Genomic DNA, 19,484 nt, shown 5'->3' with positions numbered 1-19,484 from the left:
TCTTCAAAGGCATTGATTTATCAGATGGTACTTGGAAGCTATTGTAGCATTATGAAACACTAACTCTAATTCTATTTTAACCCAAGTGGACCTCAATATTAGATCATATTGTCTGAGGTGCTGTAATTTTACTGGGCTGAATATAAGTAGTAGTTAGAAACAAACCGTGAAGTACTGCTTTGCCTTTGTGATACAAAGCTCATTTTAAGAGTTGCACAATGGCAGATCTCAAAATACTTTAAAATATTGGGCTGAGACAAATTCCAGCATCAGCCATTCTTAGATCTGTCAGAATATTGTCCAGTTCACAGAAAGGCAACTCTTGCATGCAGATAAAAAAAAAAACGTATCATCCCTACAGGTCTTCTAATCCAGATTCCTTCAAACATCTGTGTTGAACATTCTCATCTCCATTCTCTTCTGGTATTCCCAGAGTAATTTCTGAGTGCATCTCTGACATTTGTTTCTGTTGGATAAAAATTACATTATGCACAACATCTACATTCAATGGTATTACAAATTCTGGATGTTATTACAAGCATGCGATTTATTTGGTGTATCTGAGATTAGTACAAATTACTTACTATGTCATAATAACTGGAATACAGAGATCATACGAGTTATTCTCTCAAACTGAAAGTTGCTCACAGGCAAATTTACTTAGTTGTTCTGAACCCTAATTTTGTTACTTGTCACCCTCCAGGCTGATATGACTATGTACCTAAGGTTTATGTCAAACTCACAGTCTAGCTTTCAGGGGTTATATTTACTTGTTGGATAAAGCAGATTATCTCAGCACCATTCTCCCTTGTCTTCTTAACTCTTACAGTGTGTCCAAAGCTAATGTTTTTGCTATTTCAGGGGTCAGCAATATTTGAGATAGCAATATGTTCCATATGTTTTATTCCATTTATCTTTCCTAGAAGTGCCATCAACAACCATCTAAGACACTTGTTGTAATCATCTAGACACTAATTGCACAGCTATGCTGAGGTCTTCCTGTCAAAGGTATATTCAGGGTTTGTAACAGTTTGGGGACAGAAATGTCTTCCTCCTCTGTTAGTGATGTTAAATATATTTTTTTTGTGGTGATCATTGATTGCTGTGATTTTTTATTTATATATGGAATACAAAGACCCCTAAATAACAGTGTATGAAGTTCTAGGGTGAGGGAGATACAGAATATAAGTTTGATGGTGATGATTTTATCTTTACATTCTGCCAGTCCACATGTGATAGCCACAAGGGGAATTAGCAGTTAATTTGCACACCATTACTGGTGAAAAGGGCGCCAAAGGATTTTTGCACAGAAAAGGTGGTAAATATGGCACCTTTTGGGTTACATTTGGTCAAATAATTTTGGCCAGAGGTGTCACAGAAATGGTTTTGAATCTTGAGAATAAGAGACTTGGTTTCAGTCTGGTTCTGGAACTCTTGGGCTTTTCTTTTCTGAGAAGATCACTGTAAAGAAGAGGAGCACAGACTGCTCTTGGGAGCCAGCCCAAGGTTTGTGGAATGAACTCTAGGTGCAAGTTGAAAACACTTCAATCTTCTTGTTTGCAGTATGATTAGATAGCATATGCACTTCAGTTTTTTCATAAATTTGTCTTTGAGAAGGTAAAATAAAACAAAAAAACCCACTCCTCTTGCCTTACAGTTCAGACTGTGATTCATGAATTGAGATGATCCATGGTTTCTGTCAGAGTTTGCAATCATGTAGGTATATTCATACAAAAAATAAAACTCAATATTGGAAGGCATACATTTTTCCCCTGGGAGAGAAGATGGCATAACAGCTCACATTGGCAATTGTTAGTTACATTACTGAATGCACTATTAGAAGAGATTTCAATATTGCAGTGTAAGTACAGTAGGAGAGAGTAAAATTAATAGAAATCCTGCAAAGCTTCTGAATAAATGCTTTTAGTATATAGAATGGAGGAAATCCTCATTTCAGTTTTCTATTTCAATGATGTTTCCCCCCCAAAAAACATAGTTTGGACACACCTGCACCTTCTCATCATGTGTTGCAGAAGAACCAGTTAACAGGCCGTCTTACCACGCCTCCTGTAGCACAGTTCACTGTGTAGCTTCACCAGAGTTGTAGGGATCTAGACCACTGCCTTACTAGTGCATTTTTTCCTCTAACTCACACAATGACAGACAGCGATAAGAAGCATTGAATATGCCAGCCAAGGAGCTCCATTAATGATTGATAGCCACACAAATATTGAAAATATTTATCTTCTGTTTTGCACGACTGACTAGACTTGTAATTTGCAACGAAATAAGCTAGCATCTGAACTTACAGCACAACAGCTCTTCCAAAGTAACACGGTTTTATCCTGCAGCAGGTGCACAGTTGGGGTAGTTTATGTTTCGTTCCTTGTGGAGCTTCCTCTTATTTACCATAAGAATGAGCACATTTACGACAACATAACCAATGGCTTGCAGATCTCCACAAAATCTTTCGCTTTGATAACTTGCCCACATGCTTAAACGTGTAAAATCCCGTAACTGACTATTCTGCAGAGAGTCAGGGTGATCACTCCTTAAAATGTTGGCGCATTGAGTGTGGATATGCTGAAACACTTTCTCTTTGAGGCACACTTGAGATAATACTCCCCTGAGGATTTTCTCCATCCGGTCTGCTGAGATCTTTGTCCTGTAACCTCCATAAGCTTTCTGTTCTCTTCTGGCTTCACTACAAATATTGTGCATACCTTTTTCCCAGTTTTTCTTAAAAATGACCTGCTGCTCTAGATGTAATGTTGTAATATCATATGTGTCAATATAGTGAGAGAAAAAACACAGACACACACTACCTGGTGGTGAGTCTCATCTGCAGCTAACCAAGTTTTGATATTATCTGAAGGATGTGGAACAGGCATGGTTATAACTTCCAGGCATCTGTACCTACAAGAGAGTGATATAGATGCAACTCTTTAATGTCTGCAGAAACAGATCAGTCAATAATGCTTTGTAAACAATATGCCAATCCAACAGGCATCTACCACTTCTAAAGACAATTATCCTTTTTTTGTTTCACTGCAGACATTTTTCTCAACATTTTTCACAGCTCTTCTTCAGCTTGACTGGGTTTTAGCCTGCCAGAGATTTAAAAGAACTGTATGTCTATGCACAAACATAGAATTTCCAAGCAAAGTGAGAGCTTGTGGCATGCTACTATGTCTATAGCTTAAAAATTACTCCTATATGTGCTTTTCATAATTAAAAATATTACCTATAAAGTGTGATAATCAAAGAAAGAAACATTGGATGACATGGAGCACACATAGCATCGAAAACATCTTTTATCTCATTTGCTGAGGTCTAGAAGAATTTGTCTTTAAGAGTGAGTGGTGTCTGCACAGAACCATGAAAACATTTTGTTTCATCACAAAGGATTATCTGTTGGTTTTGCGTACTATGAAAATTTTCCACTGAAAAGACCTACTAGCTGAGTTGATCTCTTGAGGCCAGAGTCACTCCTCATTATTTGACCAGAATATTGTTTTATGTGTAGATGCAGATGGGTTTCAAACACATGCTTTGTTTGCCCCAGGGGAAACTTTTTATTCTGTATTTTTATATTATCTCTTTCATATCTATAGTTCCTTGAGTCTTTTTTTACTGAAGCACATGATAACTTCTTTTATCCTAATCAGGAATAAGTTTTAGTCACTAATTAAATAATTCACTTACTTTTAACAGAGATTCCATTTCTATACTGCACCTTCCAAATGTTAAGGCATCTTGAGCTACCATCCTATCCCAAACAAGCTTATTTTGCAGTTCAAGAAAGTCTTCTCTGCCATGTCAAGAGCAGAGCAGTGGATGTTATCTACCTTGACTTCAGCAAGCCTTTTGACACTGTCTCCCATAACATCCTCATAGATAAGCTCAGGAAGTGTGAGTTAGATGAGTGGACAGTGAGGTGGATTGAGAACTTGCTGAATGGCAGAGCTCAGAGGGTTGTGATCAGCGGTGCTGAGTCTAGTTGGAGGCCTTCTGCAAAGAAAGACCTGGGTGTTCTGGTGGACAAGTCCACCATGAGCCAACAATGTGCCCTTGTGGCCAAGAAGGCCAGTGATGTCCTGGGATGCATTAGGAAGAGTGTGGCCAGCAGGTCAAGGGAGGCTATCCTCCTCCTCTTCTATGCCCTAGTGAGGCCACACCTGGAGTACTGTGTCCAGTTCTGGGCTCCCCAGTTCAAGAAAGATAAGGAACTACTGGAGAGAGTCCAGCGGAGGGCTACAAAGATGATCAGAAGACTGAAGCATCTTTCTTACAAGGAGAGGCTGAGAGAGTTGGGTCTGTTTAGCCTGAAGAAGAGAAGACTGAGGGGATCTTATCAATGCTTACAAATACCTTAAGGGCGGGTGCCAAGAGGATGGGGCCAGACCCTTCTCAGTGGTGCCCAGTGACAGGATAAGGGGCAACAGGCCCAAACTGAAACACAGGAAATTCCATCTGAATGTGAGGAAAAACTTTACTTTGAAGGTGACAGAGCACTGGAACAGGCTGCCCAGAGAGGTTGTGGAGTCTCCTTCTCTGGAGATATTCAAAATCCATCTGGACGCGACGCTGTGCAACATGCTCTAGGTGAACCTGCGTTGGCAGGGGGTTGAACTAGATGATTTGCAGAGGTCCCTTACAACCCCAACAATTCTGTGATTCTGTGATTTTGTGATGTCAATAGGAAAGCTATGTAGCCAGGGAGAAAAGTAGTGGCATGGAAGCAGTTGGCTACATTAATTGGTGGTGGATGTAGGGCCACTACTATTACTTTGCTGTACCAATAGTACAGCAAAGCAAATTCCTTCCAACAGCCTGACTTTCCTTTTTTATTTTTTTCTCGTAAACTGTCCAGCTTAGAGCAGAAGACTGCTTTCGGTAATACCCATGGATTATGAAATTAAATTGGGCAATGTGGCAAATGCAGTTATTCTTTGGCACGATTAACACTGGTGGCCGTGAACACAGAACGTGCAAAAGCATGGGGTAAAGTCACACTGAGGGTAGAGAGGCAGCAGTCAGAGTAAGATGAATAAATGTCATTTGTAGTGGCAGAAAGACACCTGAGAGTAGAGCGTGAGGCTGGAGCTCCAGAGACTGTGGTAGGAGCTGTGAGATGACCATAATAGGGCTTAGTATCTTAGACTAGTTCTTAACACTTAGCACTCCTTTGTTAGAAGAATAGTCAGAAACGCACAATAAAATTGTCTTGTAAACATAGTTTATCTGAGAAGATCTGTGTTTGACTTTAATCCATTATATGGCTTGCTTACCTTCACCCTGACCTCTCTTCCACCAGTAATTTATACTACCTTCCAGAAATGTACATTACCTTCTACATGCACATATCAGCAAACCTCCAAGAAAAATCAGGAGACAAAACAACGTGAGGCTTAGCAGCATGACGTCTACTGTCTGTTCTTAAAAAGAAGAGGGAAAGGTAATGTTAATAATGTGGGAAAGGATAGTTCATAAATGGATGAATTATATATTGACTCATAAATATAGCATTATTCCTGAACTGCCACAGATTTAAAGAAACATTTCTTGGAGCTTTTTTAGGGGAAACAGGGGCTTCTGACTCCAGCACTGTTCTTTCCTTTGAGCTCTCAGCCTTGCTGCTGCCTCAATTCAGCACTTTCACTGGCTTCCTCTTCTCTGGTAGACTCCATCCCTTCCTTTCCCTGGATTTCTGCTTTCACATGCTGAGCATGGCCCATCCTGCCACTGGATACTTCCATCCAGCCTTGATTCCTCTGGATATCAAACCCTCTGTCCATCCGCTATTGACATGCCTGCTGCTGCCCCAGCTGTTTCTGGATTCCTGCTGTTGCCACCTCCCGTCTCCACACACCATGAGTCCCCTGCTGCTGCCTCCTCACCCCTTCGCAGCTGTAACTGGTTTAAGGCAAAATGAAAAAAAAAGCTTTTTGTCAAACAAAATATTCACTTTGACTCAAGAAGCAACATTTGGTTTTCATTATATTTACCTTTTTTAAGCCTGCTAGGCATAGTCCTACAGAAATACCAGCAATACATATTTATACTGTTCAACAAATACTACTGCTCTGTACCTTGCATTCTGTTCTCCAAAATACCCCCAATACCAAAAAGCAATGTCTTTCATTGACTCAAAAATGTATTTTTGGCAAATTGTATTTTTTGTTTATACCTAGCTTTAGAACCAGAACTAGTTAGGACTGCTTTGAACTAAGTACTTTGAAGAAAAACAGGCAGGAACAGCTCTTAAAATGATAATAGCCCGAGGCCAGTTACACAATGGTTTTAGGATCAATCTAGATCAAATCTAAAAGAACAAAAGAATTGTACAAATGTTCCTAGTTTGAACTCATCTGTAGTTTAAGCCAAGGATATTATGAATTTCCACAAGTTTTATATGAAACCAAGAAAAAGCTCACAAACCTCTGGGTAGAACTGTGTATAAGAATAATCTCTATGTACTACTAAAATACAAAAATATTCTTTATTCACTTTAAGATAAAAAGGGAGATTTTCCCTTCTTATATTTTGAGATGAGAGCTCAGAAAATATATTCTTTACAATCTCTGGACTGTGTAGTAGAAATTAATTTGTTTGAGGTAATTTTTCTCCATCATTCTGCTAACCCCATATCACGTACACACCCAAGAGAAGAGGAAGCATTGGTCTTTACATCAGCCAAACCACAAAGAGGCTTGGTTCTGTTGCTTTCTTACTTCATACATTTTGGAAAGGAGGAAGAAAAAGAAGCACATATATTCTTTTAGATAGACCATTTTATGGTGGCTTTTTTTTCAGATGCAAATGCTTAAACTTAGTCACAAATAACAGTACTTTGAGACCAAAACAAGTGGCTTGGTTTGCAAAAATGCAGAACACCTCTGAATTACTATTAACTTCAAAGTGATCTATGAATGCTCAGCGGCTCTAAAAATTGGACCAATTATTTCAAGTTTCTATATATGAATAAAGCTGATCAAACATTTCTTTTTTAGCAGAAAGTTTCTATGCTAAACAGCTCAGTTCAATTTAAATTGTGGGTTTTTTTCGAGGGCATATGCTAATTCCAATGGAAAACGAATGTGTTTCCCTTGAGAAAATTAACAAATTCTTTTCATGTCAAAAGAACATTTCAGAACAAATATTTTAGTTATGTTTTGAATTATGTTATTTCATTTTGATGTTTCAGCTTTTTTAAATGGAGGCTGAAATGCCTCTTAAAAATGCATTCTTAAAGGAATGTAGCACATTTCCTAGATGAAACATTGGCATGTCATGTAGAAGCAAAAAAAAGCAGGTCATTGCATGCTCCTTCAAGGCTTTCAGCAGAAAAAATGACACATTCCAAAATAAAAATACCGAATAGATGTTTTTCCTTTCAAGTTACTCCACAGAAAGATTCAATTTTTTCAATTCACTGTGTCTATGAAATTAGGTACCTGACTTCCATGGAGTTACCATGAGTGATGCTACTAATAACCAAGGATTTTTAATCTGGGCAATATTAAATGTACGTCATAATGTAAATTTATATATGTTCCCAAAACAAAATGGGCAGAAAACTTTAGGCATCACAGGAGATGTTTAAAGAGGCTTGCCTGAGCATGTAATATATTCATAGATTCATATTATAAAGGCCACCAATCCTCTCCAAGTGCAGGAAGGAAGAAGGGGAATTGCCGCATTACATGAGCTTGTGCATATGTGCAGTATCCTCAAGGGATAAATGAACATGTTGCGCTGAACACATGGAGATATTACAGCTTATATGCAATGGTGGCCTTGTCTACCATCAACTTTTCTGAAGCAGAAGAAACACTGTGATTGTTCAGCCTTGACAACAGCTGTAGAGGAAGGTGGGAAAGCAACGATGTTGAAAACAGTTGAAGGAGAGTTGCAGCTGCTGAGAGCAAAGTTTGGTAGGCTGGAACCAGAACAGGTGACTGTTCAACTCCATTTCTTTCTTCTGGTGGAAAGCTGGCAGGGAGTGAGTAAATTTACATTCCCCATCAGGAAAAGCCCATCTAATTTCCCCTCCCTCTACTGTCCACACATCAGATGTGTTTGGCCTGACACCAGGCAGACCCCTTTGCTGGCCATGCTATGGTTCTAGGCTCTCTCTGTCTTCAGTGAGAAGAAAGAAGCATTTCCAAAGGGCAATTCACAAGTGAAATGCTTTTGAAATGAAATGAATGAATCTGGGCCAACAAAGGCGGCAGCTGAGAGGTGACAGCAGAACAGTGGGATGTGGTGAGGTATCTGATAGAGTAGGCAGGCAACATCCTATAAATCCTATAAATCCTGTAAGTGAATTTACATTCAGTCCATTGCAAAAGTAATAATATCTGGCCTTGTGTTTCCTGTGTCTTGAAATAAATACGTACATGAAACCCAACAGATCAAAAAGACGTATTCCAAAATATACAGTGTGTTGCATTAAAGATATTTATCTTGTTTTATTGCCAATAGTATTGTACTTTTTTTTGCATGTCAACATACAGAGACAAGTCTATGCACCAGTTTCTCTCCATATAGAGTGTCACTCCATTATACTACTTCCCCTTTACCTAACCTGACATCAAGAAGCTGCTGCATGTGGAGGCATTTTTCTCATCATGGAAAGCACAAGTTTCCCTTGTTAGCATGTGAATGTTAAAATCTAGTCATAGGAGTTGAAGAAAAAGTATTACAAGGTTCTTGTTTAATTTGTGCTGAAATGAGCTGTAGGAGCCAGAGCACATATATTTAAATGAGAGCTAAACCATTTCCTACCTCTGTCAGATAAGGAATTATTCCCCTGATGTAGTAAAAGAAATGTTAGACTTAGTCCTTAAGGACTATTGATTTGATGAATATTACGACTTTTGTGGGTTTCTTGGCTTACTAACTCAGGCTGAAAGCATTTGTAGAGATGCTTGGGCTGTCCATTGCAGGGCAGGCAGGGGGATGTTGTGAGCTTTTCGACTGCTGACCATTTTTGTTTTCTAAAGGCTGTCAAGAGTCAGATGTAACTTACCTCAGGAGAATAGCCCTGTGCTAGACTGCCTTAGGACCAAGGAAGTATAACTCATTAGACCAAGGACTGCCTTTACCTACAGCACCTAGAGCTGTGTGCACCTGATGCGTGCCATGGACCTCTAGGTACTGCTACAGTACAATAATAGAGCAAGGAGAAGAACAGATGTAGTAATGAAGTAAATATGTTGAATAGCAATAACATATCTAATGATAACAGTTATGAATGGTAAATACATGATAACTTACCATCATGAATAAACACTGGTTCACTCCATTCACTCCAAATCTTGTTTCTTATGCATATCTCTTTCTTTACCCTCACTTGTGCTGCACATTTTTTTGATGGCTTATGAAACGGATACTCATATGTCTCTGCAGTGACATCTACAATCTATCAACACAGGTTTAGGGGGTTATTTTAGGCGATTTCACATTGCAGTTCAAACTGATATAAATGTAGGAATGTCAAATACTATTATTTACATCTCAAACCTAGTAGGAAGAGATTTTCAGAACAAGTGTTTACGTCCAGACACAATCTGACTCTTACCTGGCATGTGTTAAAACTCAGGACTGAAAATGAAGGAGATCCTAGAACTGATAAGATGGAAGGAGGTATCAGCTATAGTAGGACAGTAAGAATTTGAAAACACTGACTCCCCTTTCATTTTTTATCACACCAAGTGTAGGATGAATACAGTTACTATGAAACTGCAAGTTTCAAGGTTTTGGTGTGGGTAGTGTGCTATACTTGGTTGTCTGGTAGAATAAAAGCTTGCGTTTTTCAGCTGACTGGTGGTGAGGGATGCCCAATGTTTTAGTGACTATCTTGAAATTTCTCTAATTGTGCCTATAAGAGAAAGCACATCACTTCAGAAGACCAAGCCCAAGGAGTGTCTGAGTTTAAAACAGGGAGATCTCTAAATCATTCATCACTTTTGAAAACTGAAGCCAACTGCTGTAAATAAACAATGCTAAGAATTTAAGAAGGAACAAAAAAGAAAGCAGGAGAGGAAACTCCTGATAATAACAATTTAAAATGTCAGGAATTTGCAAAGAAGTAGAAAGTACGCATCTCAGACACAGAGGGGCCCAGAATCTTTGCATCTTTGGTGTTAGGAAAGCATGATGAGGTAGTACCGTAAAGCCAGCTTTAAGAAAAGGTGACCTCCTGCTGTCCTCATACTGACCAGTGCACAATGTGGATTTGACCCCGTGTACCATGGCATTTCTTTCTCTTCCTTCACACTCTTTAAGACCTTTCCAGATCTGATGTCAAAAATAGGTTCAAAAGTTCACTTGGGATGTTTTTCAAAAGTTAAGTAAAAATGGGGGAATGTCCTTGGGATTTCAAAAGTATCTAAGTGTCTATGAGGGTTAATTGCTAACCAAATGCTTTGCCTGTAAATTTCTTCCTGAGGAGCCAATAATAAGCTTATGTCCTCATAGGAAATTTCAAAAATGCAGGACTGAGAGAATTCTTATAAAATTATGTAGGCCACCTTCTGGCAATCATGATGTACAGCAGCTTTCAGTCACATCTACCCAGACCATTCCTGGAGGGTGTTTGTCTGATCCATTGTCAGTAACTCTATAGAGAGACACCCGCAAGCACCCTCAGAAATCTGTTCCTGTGTTAGGCTTTCCTTGGAATTAGGTCACTTTCCCTAACTTTTAGCATATGTTTTTCTTGCTTTGAATTTAGTCAGTCACTTTTTATCCTACTCACAAGTTGACACGGGCAAATATGAGCCCTATGTTCTTATTAACAACCTTTTACTTACCAGAAAATTGTTAACACAAGTTACACTCCTTTACTCTAGAATATGTCCCTCAGTCTTCCACTCCTAGGCATGTTTTCAAAACTTATGCTTATTTTGATAACTCTCACTGAGGTTCTCTGAACATTTTTTCAACATATTTATATTTTCTGGTGGTGCCCAAAGCACAATTTGAAACTTCAGGTTAAACTCAGTAGTTAGAAGGGAGAATTAGTCACGAACTACATCTTACATGTGACATGCTTGTCATATATACTTGAATAACATTTGACCTTTGCGTAACAGCATGGAATGATTGACTCATCTTGTGGTTCAGTGTAATCCACAGACCTTTTTTTCTTCTGCATTGCTGTCTGCATGTTAATTCCTTATTTTGTGTTGGCACATTTCCTAATAACAGGATTTTCCTTATTACTGAATTTTGTTTTGTTGATTTCAGATTTACCCAACATTTCAAATTCTAATCTTGTTTCCCATAGCACTTGCCAACCCTTCCTATCTTCCAGTCACCTGCAGACTTAACTCCCTGTTTTCATACCCAACATTTCAAATTCTAATCTTGTTTCCCATAGCACTTGCCAACCCTTCCTATCTTCCAGTCACCTGCAGACTTAACTTCCTGTTTTCAAGCTTTATCAATCTTTATCACAGTATTATTATTTGTATAGTAAGTATTCAGCAGGTCATCTCTTCATGTATTCAGAATAAATAAATAGAGACTTGTATATTTTAATCATTATACTCTTACCTGTTCTTCAACAAATATCTACAAGTCTGCTTACAGATACCCTAATACCTCAACTCATTAAGTCTTTATGACAGCAGTTAAGACCTTGCTTTGACCAAGAAACATTGTCTCAGGCTTTCTCCATTTGTCTCTCTTCTGTGTCTCCTGTAATACTGCTCCAGTTTTCTTCCTTATCTTCCCCACCCCCTGATTTGTGCTCCTTGACTAGGTAACTACCATTTTAATCATTACTAGCTTTGACACTGATTCTCCTCAAATCTACCTTAAAGCCCCCTCATTTAGCTGGTACCCTCATGTCTTTTTGTTGTTGCAGCTGCGTCTCTCTTGTCTTCCCAAACCATCTCATCTGTTGAAAGAAACCCCTATGATTTTCCACTGCTATATGTGTTTATTCATGCCCATGCCCCAATGATTTTTCTTTGCTTTCCTTTCCTATGTTTATATCCTGCAGATATGTATAAAGCAGAGGAGCAGCTGTGTAAGAGAAGAAAAATAAGAGGTTTATTCCAGTTAAGCAAGGATGCTGGACTATTTTATGTATTTTACATTTCCTTCCAGAAAGTGGAAGGTGTTAGGAAGCTGGAAACAGGTTGCAGTGGCTACATGAACACTGTAGATTGCAGGATCCCCCTGGCTGGTCACCTTGGACACATCCCAGCCCCACAGTGGGAAGGGACCCCTTACTCCCGGCCCTCCCCACTTCCACCTCCCTTGCTCAGGGTCTTCAAACAGGAAGGAAATCTGCGTGCATGAGCAGAAAGGGATCAGAAGGGCCGCAGCACGTATCTGAACAGGATACCAAGGATCCAGCATGAACCTCCCTTGCTCCCTCTGCTCGCAGCAGTTAGTGATTAGGAGTTTTGTGAATGGACAGGGACAAGTCCCCAATGTCTCTGGTAGGGGTTTTGAGGTATTAGACTTGGGAATAGTTAAGGGGATGATAACTATTTGCGTAGGTGGCCTAGAAGAAGGCTACCCATCTTTCTTCTGGAAAAACCCAAAGAGAACCGGGAAGTTTTGGCATGTCCTCATACAGACCTGAGCAACTTTTCTGCATGCTGCAATGAGGGTACGTGGGAAGAGCCAGCCCTGTTCTGGAAGCTGCCTAGCAGTATTAGCACTGCACCTGAATTAGTAAACCCTGCTGTGATTTATGAAGATAAAATTATGTGATCAATAAAGTGTCTACCTCATTGCACTTCTCCTTTCTACTGTGTCTAACAAAGAGTGGATGCATATCAATTTAGTCATATGTTCTTTCAGGCTTTATTTGTCTCTTAAATGTTTGCAGACAGCTTAGATAAGCCTTTTAATGTTAGAGTACTGTAGACTGACTAAGATGTGTGGTACCTAAGATTTAGGTTCTTACAGAAAAACAAAGCTTCAAAGAGAGCTTGAATGAAAACACCACAGATTCAGAAAACTCATATTCCAATACACTTCTGAATTTCATGCCTATCATATTCTGAATTAAGTCCTTGGCTTTCTACATTTTGGGAGTTCAAATAAGAATCTGCAAGAAAACTTTTCAGCTCTAATTTCCAGGTAATTTTAAAATGCCATCTGGTGATGCCATATGGCATAATTTAAACTATAACACTGTTCTATTTCTTACTGGTAAGACTAAGAGAAGTTGCTGAAACCCCAGGGAAGATTTTTAAATATATATAACGCATGTAAACAACAGGGGTGATTCTTTTAGTGATGTATGTAGAAATAACAACAATAACGTGTTTTTTTTCTTTAAAAATATTATCAAAATAGCTGCTAAACTTTTCATCAGTACGCATTTTTCAATAACAAAAAGGTCAATAATCTGTATGTTGATAATGTACAATTCAAATTCAAGACGAAAAGAAAAAAACAACCAATCCACCTCAATGCAAGCATGACTCTGAAAGACTTAAAAAAAGTGTTCATTTTTCGTTTTTGACCAGAAAGACAAGAAAAGTTGGATTATTCATGGAAGATCTTGGGATTTCTTTAAAGTTTGTTTGAGTTTTAGTTCTCTTAACTTCAAGGGATGCCTAGTTTTTATGGAAGTTATGCTATACAGATTAAGTGTATTACCAAAAAACTGATTACCTTACGATCTGTTATTTTCACTTGATACAAAAAGCACTTGTTACTTGCAGAACCAACAGTAGGTGGGGGTTTCCAGCGAACTTTAATACTTCTGTTTTCAAGGGAAATGGAGACGTTGATCGGGGGGTTCAGTTTCTCTGAAAAAAAGAGCACAGAGAGACCTTCTGTACCTCATGGTCCTTCTCTTTTTTATGCTGATGCAAGCCAAATGTAGTGCGTTAGTCCTTAAAATACACAACTGACTATTTTGGAGTTTATCACACCCAAAGAAGGCATTCAGTGAGTGACACATTTTCTTTAAAAGTGCTGATTGCTAAGTGGCATACATTTCTGTCTCAAAACAAAGAGAGGGAGAGGGTTTTTTTCACATCTCTTTCCACAGAAGGTAGCGAGGGTGGGCAAGAGGAACAGACCCTCCAGAGTCCGGGTGGGTGTTGAGAAGACCTCCGATCTGTTACGGGCTCCCTCCCATGTAGCATACTTGTGTCTTGTGGGATACCCCAAGTCTGCCCACAACCCTGGTAGTATAACTTTGAAAAAAATTGAATTTCATCTCTCACTGAGGGGTTACTGAAGACGTACCAGCTCCTGGCAGGTCTTATTAATATATGAAGTTTGCTACAGATGTTTAAGAAATCTTTCTCTCTCCTGTAAATGAGCAGATGAACACTTGCTATGGAGGAGGCAAGATGTGCTTAGGACACGTAAACAAACAAAAAAGTCTCCCTCCTGCCACTGTGCTTCAGTCACGGAGTGCAAGGAGAGCAATGGCAATGCGTTTTTTTAGGGAGGGACAAGGTGCAGGGTTGGTAACAAGGGACATTTGAGTTCCCAGGATTTTAGTCTTTGGTTTAGATAAGTCTACAGTTGCTTTCTAGCATGGTGAGTGTTAGGGTACTGATCCTATGTGTGTGCTGGAGTACTCAAGCAACCTGAGCCCTCTCCAGATGCTGTTTCATTGCTCTGAAGTGAGGAACCACAGCTGGAATTTTCAAAAAAAAGCCCTCGCAGCAGAGGCAGAAGCACACAGCAAGTCTCTGGGGCCAGGGTCGGTGAGGTCTGGGCCTGACATGGCTGCAATGTGGTGCAAGAGAGAAAGGACAGAAAGAAAGAAAGAGGGCGAGTGGCAGCATTACTGGTCCATGAAGATGTGCTTGCTCTAGCAGCTGTGGCTGCATGGCCCTGTCTCTCCGCAGGCATGTATGCCATGCTTGGGTTTCTTTTTTTGGCTTTTCTTTTTCCTTCTCTTCCTTGAGAAGTCTCTTCTCTTTGAGTAATGATCCCATAAAGTTAGAAAAAACATTTATCCCAGTGCTACCTTGGGCTTGTAAAACTGTTCACTTCTGCCTGTTCCTGAAGCTGTTGGCAGTGACCAACACTTGCCTTTGAGGGTGAAGGCACACCATGAGCCATGAAAGGTGAGGAGAGTAAACAACAACTTTTTTTCCTTTGATCTGTGTAGTAGGAAAGACATCTTTTTTACCTCTGAAATACTATTCCCAGAGCATCCCTCCCTTCTCTGAGTATACCAAGAGCAGGAAACAAATTTTTTTTGTCCTTTTGTCACCTGTCATCTGGAAAATTCTTCAGTCCCACACACAGACAGCAGGACTGAGTTATTTTTGGGCTGCATGCAGCGTAGGGCATGCATGAGTCCTGTTTTTTCAGACTATGCATCATGTTACTAGAGGAAAATTAGATTGTAGGGGCTGGTAACTCACAGAAAGATGGTGGACCTCCATGACCTCCAGGACCATGTAAGGGCTAGGCTGGCTAAAGCCCAGCTGAAGGCTTTCCTGTTGAAGAAGGGGAGTCCAGATATGAACAAGCCCTTTTGATGTGTGTGACCTGAAGGGTAGAACCACCTTCTCAGGAGGAAGAAAGCAACCCTGGCTTGCAATGTTTGAGCCTTGCAAGAGGAATTCCACTACTTACAATGTGAACGATGATGTCCCCTGCAAGCTCACTTAGATTTTGCTGTGCCCTACCAAATCCTGGTGACGGGTTTTAAAGGCAAGGCAAGTTAACAGGGTTTGTGCCTGGTGCTGAGACAGGAGGGGAAGCTGTTGCCTGAGCCACCTGTGACTGGTGTGTACCCTGATGATGGCTAAAAACGGCTAAGATGGGAAGGGAAGAAGGGCAGGGAGGAAATGCTGGCAGTCTGGCCTCTGCAAAGAGAAGGCGGTGGCCGCTCTCAACAGGAGGGAGATAGAGTGGATGAAGAAAGCAGCAGGGAAGGGACAGCCTGCTCCCTCCTACTTATCCCCCCACTCCCTCCTGCCCACCTCAGCCCTGTGCTCCCCGGGGAGGCCCTGGGCTGGGAAGTTTGCCTGAGGAGTAGCAGAGGGGTGGAAGAAAGCGTGAAACTGCCAAGTTGGGGCTGGGCAAGCCCTCAGGAGATTGTCAGGCAATTTAGAGTAGTTCAGGCTTCATCTCTGAACATTACATGAAATATTTTGTTGCTGTGTGAAGCATTTGATCCTAAAGCTGGATGTACTATGGCAGCTCTCTGCTCTGGAGTCTGCGGGTGGCATCAGACACCAGCAGCCAGTCTGGAAGTGAGCACCTTCCCACTCAGCTATGAAAACACCTAATACAGTCTTCCTGTATATTAGTGCATGTGTGTCTGTCCCGTGTCATCCCACACACACACACTTTTTTTTTTAATCTTTTCAGGAATTTCTGATTTTCTTGAAAAAGTTTTATTTTGCTAAAACAGAACATCTTGTTTATAGCTGTCTTTGATTGCAGTGTAACTCTTCAGGCAAAGCCAATAACTCTAATGTATTAGAACAGAATAAATTAAATCTAACTCAGAATAAATTTTGATAGTTTTGAATGAGTTTTTGCTATCCCTTGAGTTGTGACTGATTCCCGTGTTACACATCTGTAATATGATCAATATGTTAATGATTTAAAAGGTATTTGGATCTGCAGTCTGTGCTAAAGTTCAGGTGAATTTCTTACTCATGAGATTAATTCAAATTTCCCAGAGGAGTAAGGAAAAATAATTTTATATGATCATTCAAAACTGTCAATAATTAAAAATAGCTGTCAAAGTATTTTTAACTGAAAAATGGCATCATAAATAAATAGAAATGTTACTAATGTTTGGGAACATTCATATTCTTAGATTCAGTTCTGAATGAGACTTGTGTCTATTTATGTTCCTTTTTTTATCACATTTTCTTCAGCACTATAAAAGAAAAATATAGGAAAGAGAAAAATTTGAGATAAGAAGGGTATAATGCTTTCCAAATTGCATTTCCTCACACTAGCCTATCAATTTTTTAAAATACCAATTATAGATAAACAATGATATTAGATCAGAGAAAAAAATAAAAACCTTTGAGCCATAACAATTTTTGTTTGATCCTTGTGTAAAATTCCCAGAGAGATTAATGCATAAAAAGTTAGAATTAATATTCTGACTTTGTCACACTTCCCTCTTTTTTTATTTGCTTTTCAGATCAATGAAATAACAATAAATGAACTTTTCATAATAGGTAATAATAGACAATACTTACCTATTGTCTGAGGTATAAAAGCTTTGTAATAAGATGGTCCTCTTGAATTATTTCTCAGATCTCTTACAGTTATGTTTAAATTGATTTTTCTTGATGATTGGAAATATATTTCTTTCATATGGCATCCAATATTTTTCTTCCTTGCATTTTTTATATATTTCTGGCATTCAAAATCTTTTCCTATGTGTCTGTGAGAAGGAAATATGAGCCTTGTAAATCAAGGACCTATGTACAAAAACATGATTTCATACTTATTTTGCACAAGAGCTTTACCTGTATGAAAAAAAAATCTGGATATCTTCAGGAGCTTCTGCTTTAATATGCCAGGTGCAATTGAAAAAAGAGATATTATATATGATGCATGAAAGATTCCGAATATATACTGCAACAAAGAAAGGGGAAAAAATAAAGTGATGTTTATTTTACACAGATGTTCTAATAACAACATGATGGTTGCCTTTACAAACCCATTAGGTAACCTTATTTTTAGAAGCATGAGTAAGTGGTAGGTGAGAACAAATGGGTCTTTCAGATTTTTGGACAATGACAACTGAAAAGCACATCTGCTACTACCACCAAAAGCCTTATTAACCCACTTAAAGAAAAAAAAATGTCTGGAGTAGCAGTTGAAAAGCTCTGCGCTTTTAAGATTTCCTGAAAGCAGGTGATACAGAAGGCTATCTTCAAGAGACATATGAGTTGCTAGGAAAAATGGAGAGAGTGGTTGGGTCATTCTGACATCTTGCTCAGCAGAGCTGGAGTTTTCTGAACCTGAACGTGTCAACAAAGGAAATAATTCTCCAATATTCCAAGGTGTTAAGAAGACTTGTCATCTTCTTAACAAATCCGTACCAAAAAAATAGCATAAGATAATAATGAGCTTTCAGAAATTATATGTCTCCAAGTAAGATAGAACATTATCACGAACACTTGGACATATTAACAACATGCAGGAAATAGCTGACCTGGAGGTGCCTTGTAAGTAAATTCTGTCCAGCCACTCTCCTTAATTACATCTTCTGTTTCTTTCACAAAAACTTGTGTTTTAACTTTAGCATTAAAACCAGAATATAACTCAAGACGTATTATCTTTTTCTTCTCCTGTAGTCTTTCCTAAGAGGAGTAAGAAGGAATTGCACAAAGGTAGATGGTACTAAGTATTGAAAGGGAAATTATGCAAATTCATCTACTGAATGAAGTAATACATGATTTCACTTTAAACTATGTGGAACCATTGAATAACTTACTTTCCTTTCATGAGTGGTATTGAAGAATTTGTAACTCAAAATATACTTCACGGTGTACTTCTCAGTTTCTTCTTTTGTCAGGTTATTGTTCCAGGACAGAACAACTCTCGACTCATGCTTGGTAATCCACAGAACATTACGTAGCCCAAGTGCATCTGCAATTACAATGTTATTACATAGAGGAAGAGAGAGCCCACCACTGTGTACAAAAAGGATTTGACTCTCAGCAAGGCATGCACACCTGGTAGCTCTCCCAGGAGCTCTGTTCTTACATGGAGCAGGTGTTTTCTGAGCTCTGTTGAATATGACTGACTTCAACACTGAAATTCGTGTTTATCTGCAGCTCTCAAAATGTTAGGTGATTTACTTTTACCTGTCTTAGACACCTGTCCTAATGCAGGTGTCTGTTTCTCTCCATGGGCTGTAGAAAGTGCCTTCACAACAAGTTCAGACCAGACATCAGGGATGGTTAGCGCAGGATGAACTGTTACTCAATACATTACTTACCCACTACATCTAGTTGTCCACTTGTCAGGCTAGTGGAAAACAATGTCTTACGCTGGAAAAAACTTAATATCATCACGACAGGAATGACTGTAACACGTGTCATAGCAAATGCTTTAGGCCACAGGTCTGCAGAAACTGAGACTAGTTCCAAGTTCGGTTGAAAAAGCAGTTAGAACATGATGTTTTCATTTTGCATCTGTGAAAAAATATGAAACATTCACTTAACTGCTTAAGTGATGTCCAAAGTATAAGAAGTAAATATGAAATGACATATATTTAACGGGTCTTGTTGATCGTTGCCTTCTGTTCCCAGGATGTTTGTATTTAAGCCCACTCTTTAACTGGGTGCCGGGGCCAAAGAGGATATGTGTGCCATACTGAGCTGGATTTGAATGGCAGTACTGCTTAGATTGCAAGGCAAGACCACAGAAATGATGTTACTGATACTGAAAACAGACAATTTAGGTAAGAGCCACCTGACATAACTTTGGCTAGATACAAAACCAGCACCTGTATCTTTATGAGTTATCTCACCTTTAGTGGCAGTAGGGCA

General features: G+C 39.2%; 1 protein-coding gene across 1 annotated transcript; it reads right to left on the bottom strand.

The window, feature by feature from the left end:
- Positions 1 to 355: 355 nt before the first annotated feature.
- Positions 356 to 19,034, bottom strand: LOC137660648 (interleukin-5 receptor subunit alpha-like). Its single transcript, XM_068395596.1, has 10 exons — positions 18,932 to 19,034; positions 18,425 to 18,579; positions 18,143 to 18,290; positions 17,451 to 17,559; positions 17,178 to 17,365; positions 13,651 to 13,787; positions 9,283 to 9,427; positions 5,351 to 5,438; positions 2,826 to 2,916; positions 356 to 466 (listed from the first exon to the last, which is right to left on the bottom strand). The coding sequence occupies exons 1-10, from the start codon at positions 19,032 to 19,034 to the stop codon at positions 356 to 358; spliced, it is 1,275 nt and encodes a 424-aa protein (XP_068251697.1).
- Between the last annotated feature and the right edge of the window lie 450 nt (positions 19,035 to 19,484).

Source organism: Nyctibius grandis, chromosome 2, assembly GCF_013368605.1.
Source record: "Nyctibius grandis isolate bNycGra1 chromosome 2, bNycGra1.pri, whole genome shotgun sequence".
In the NCBI taxonomy this organism is placed as follows: Eukaryota; Metazoa; Chordata; class Aves; order Nyctibiiformes; family Nyctibiidae; genus Nyctibius; species Nyctibius grandis.
This window is presented reverse-complemented; position numbering and strand designations above follow the sequence as displayed.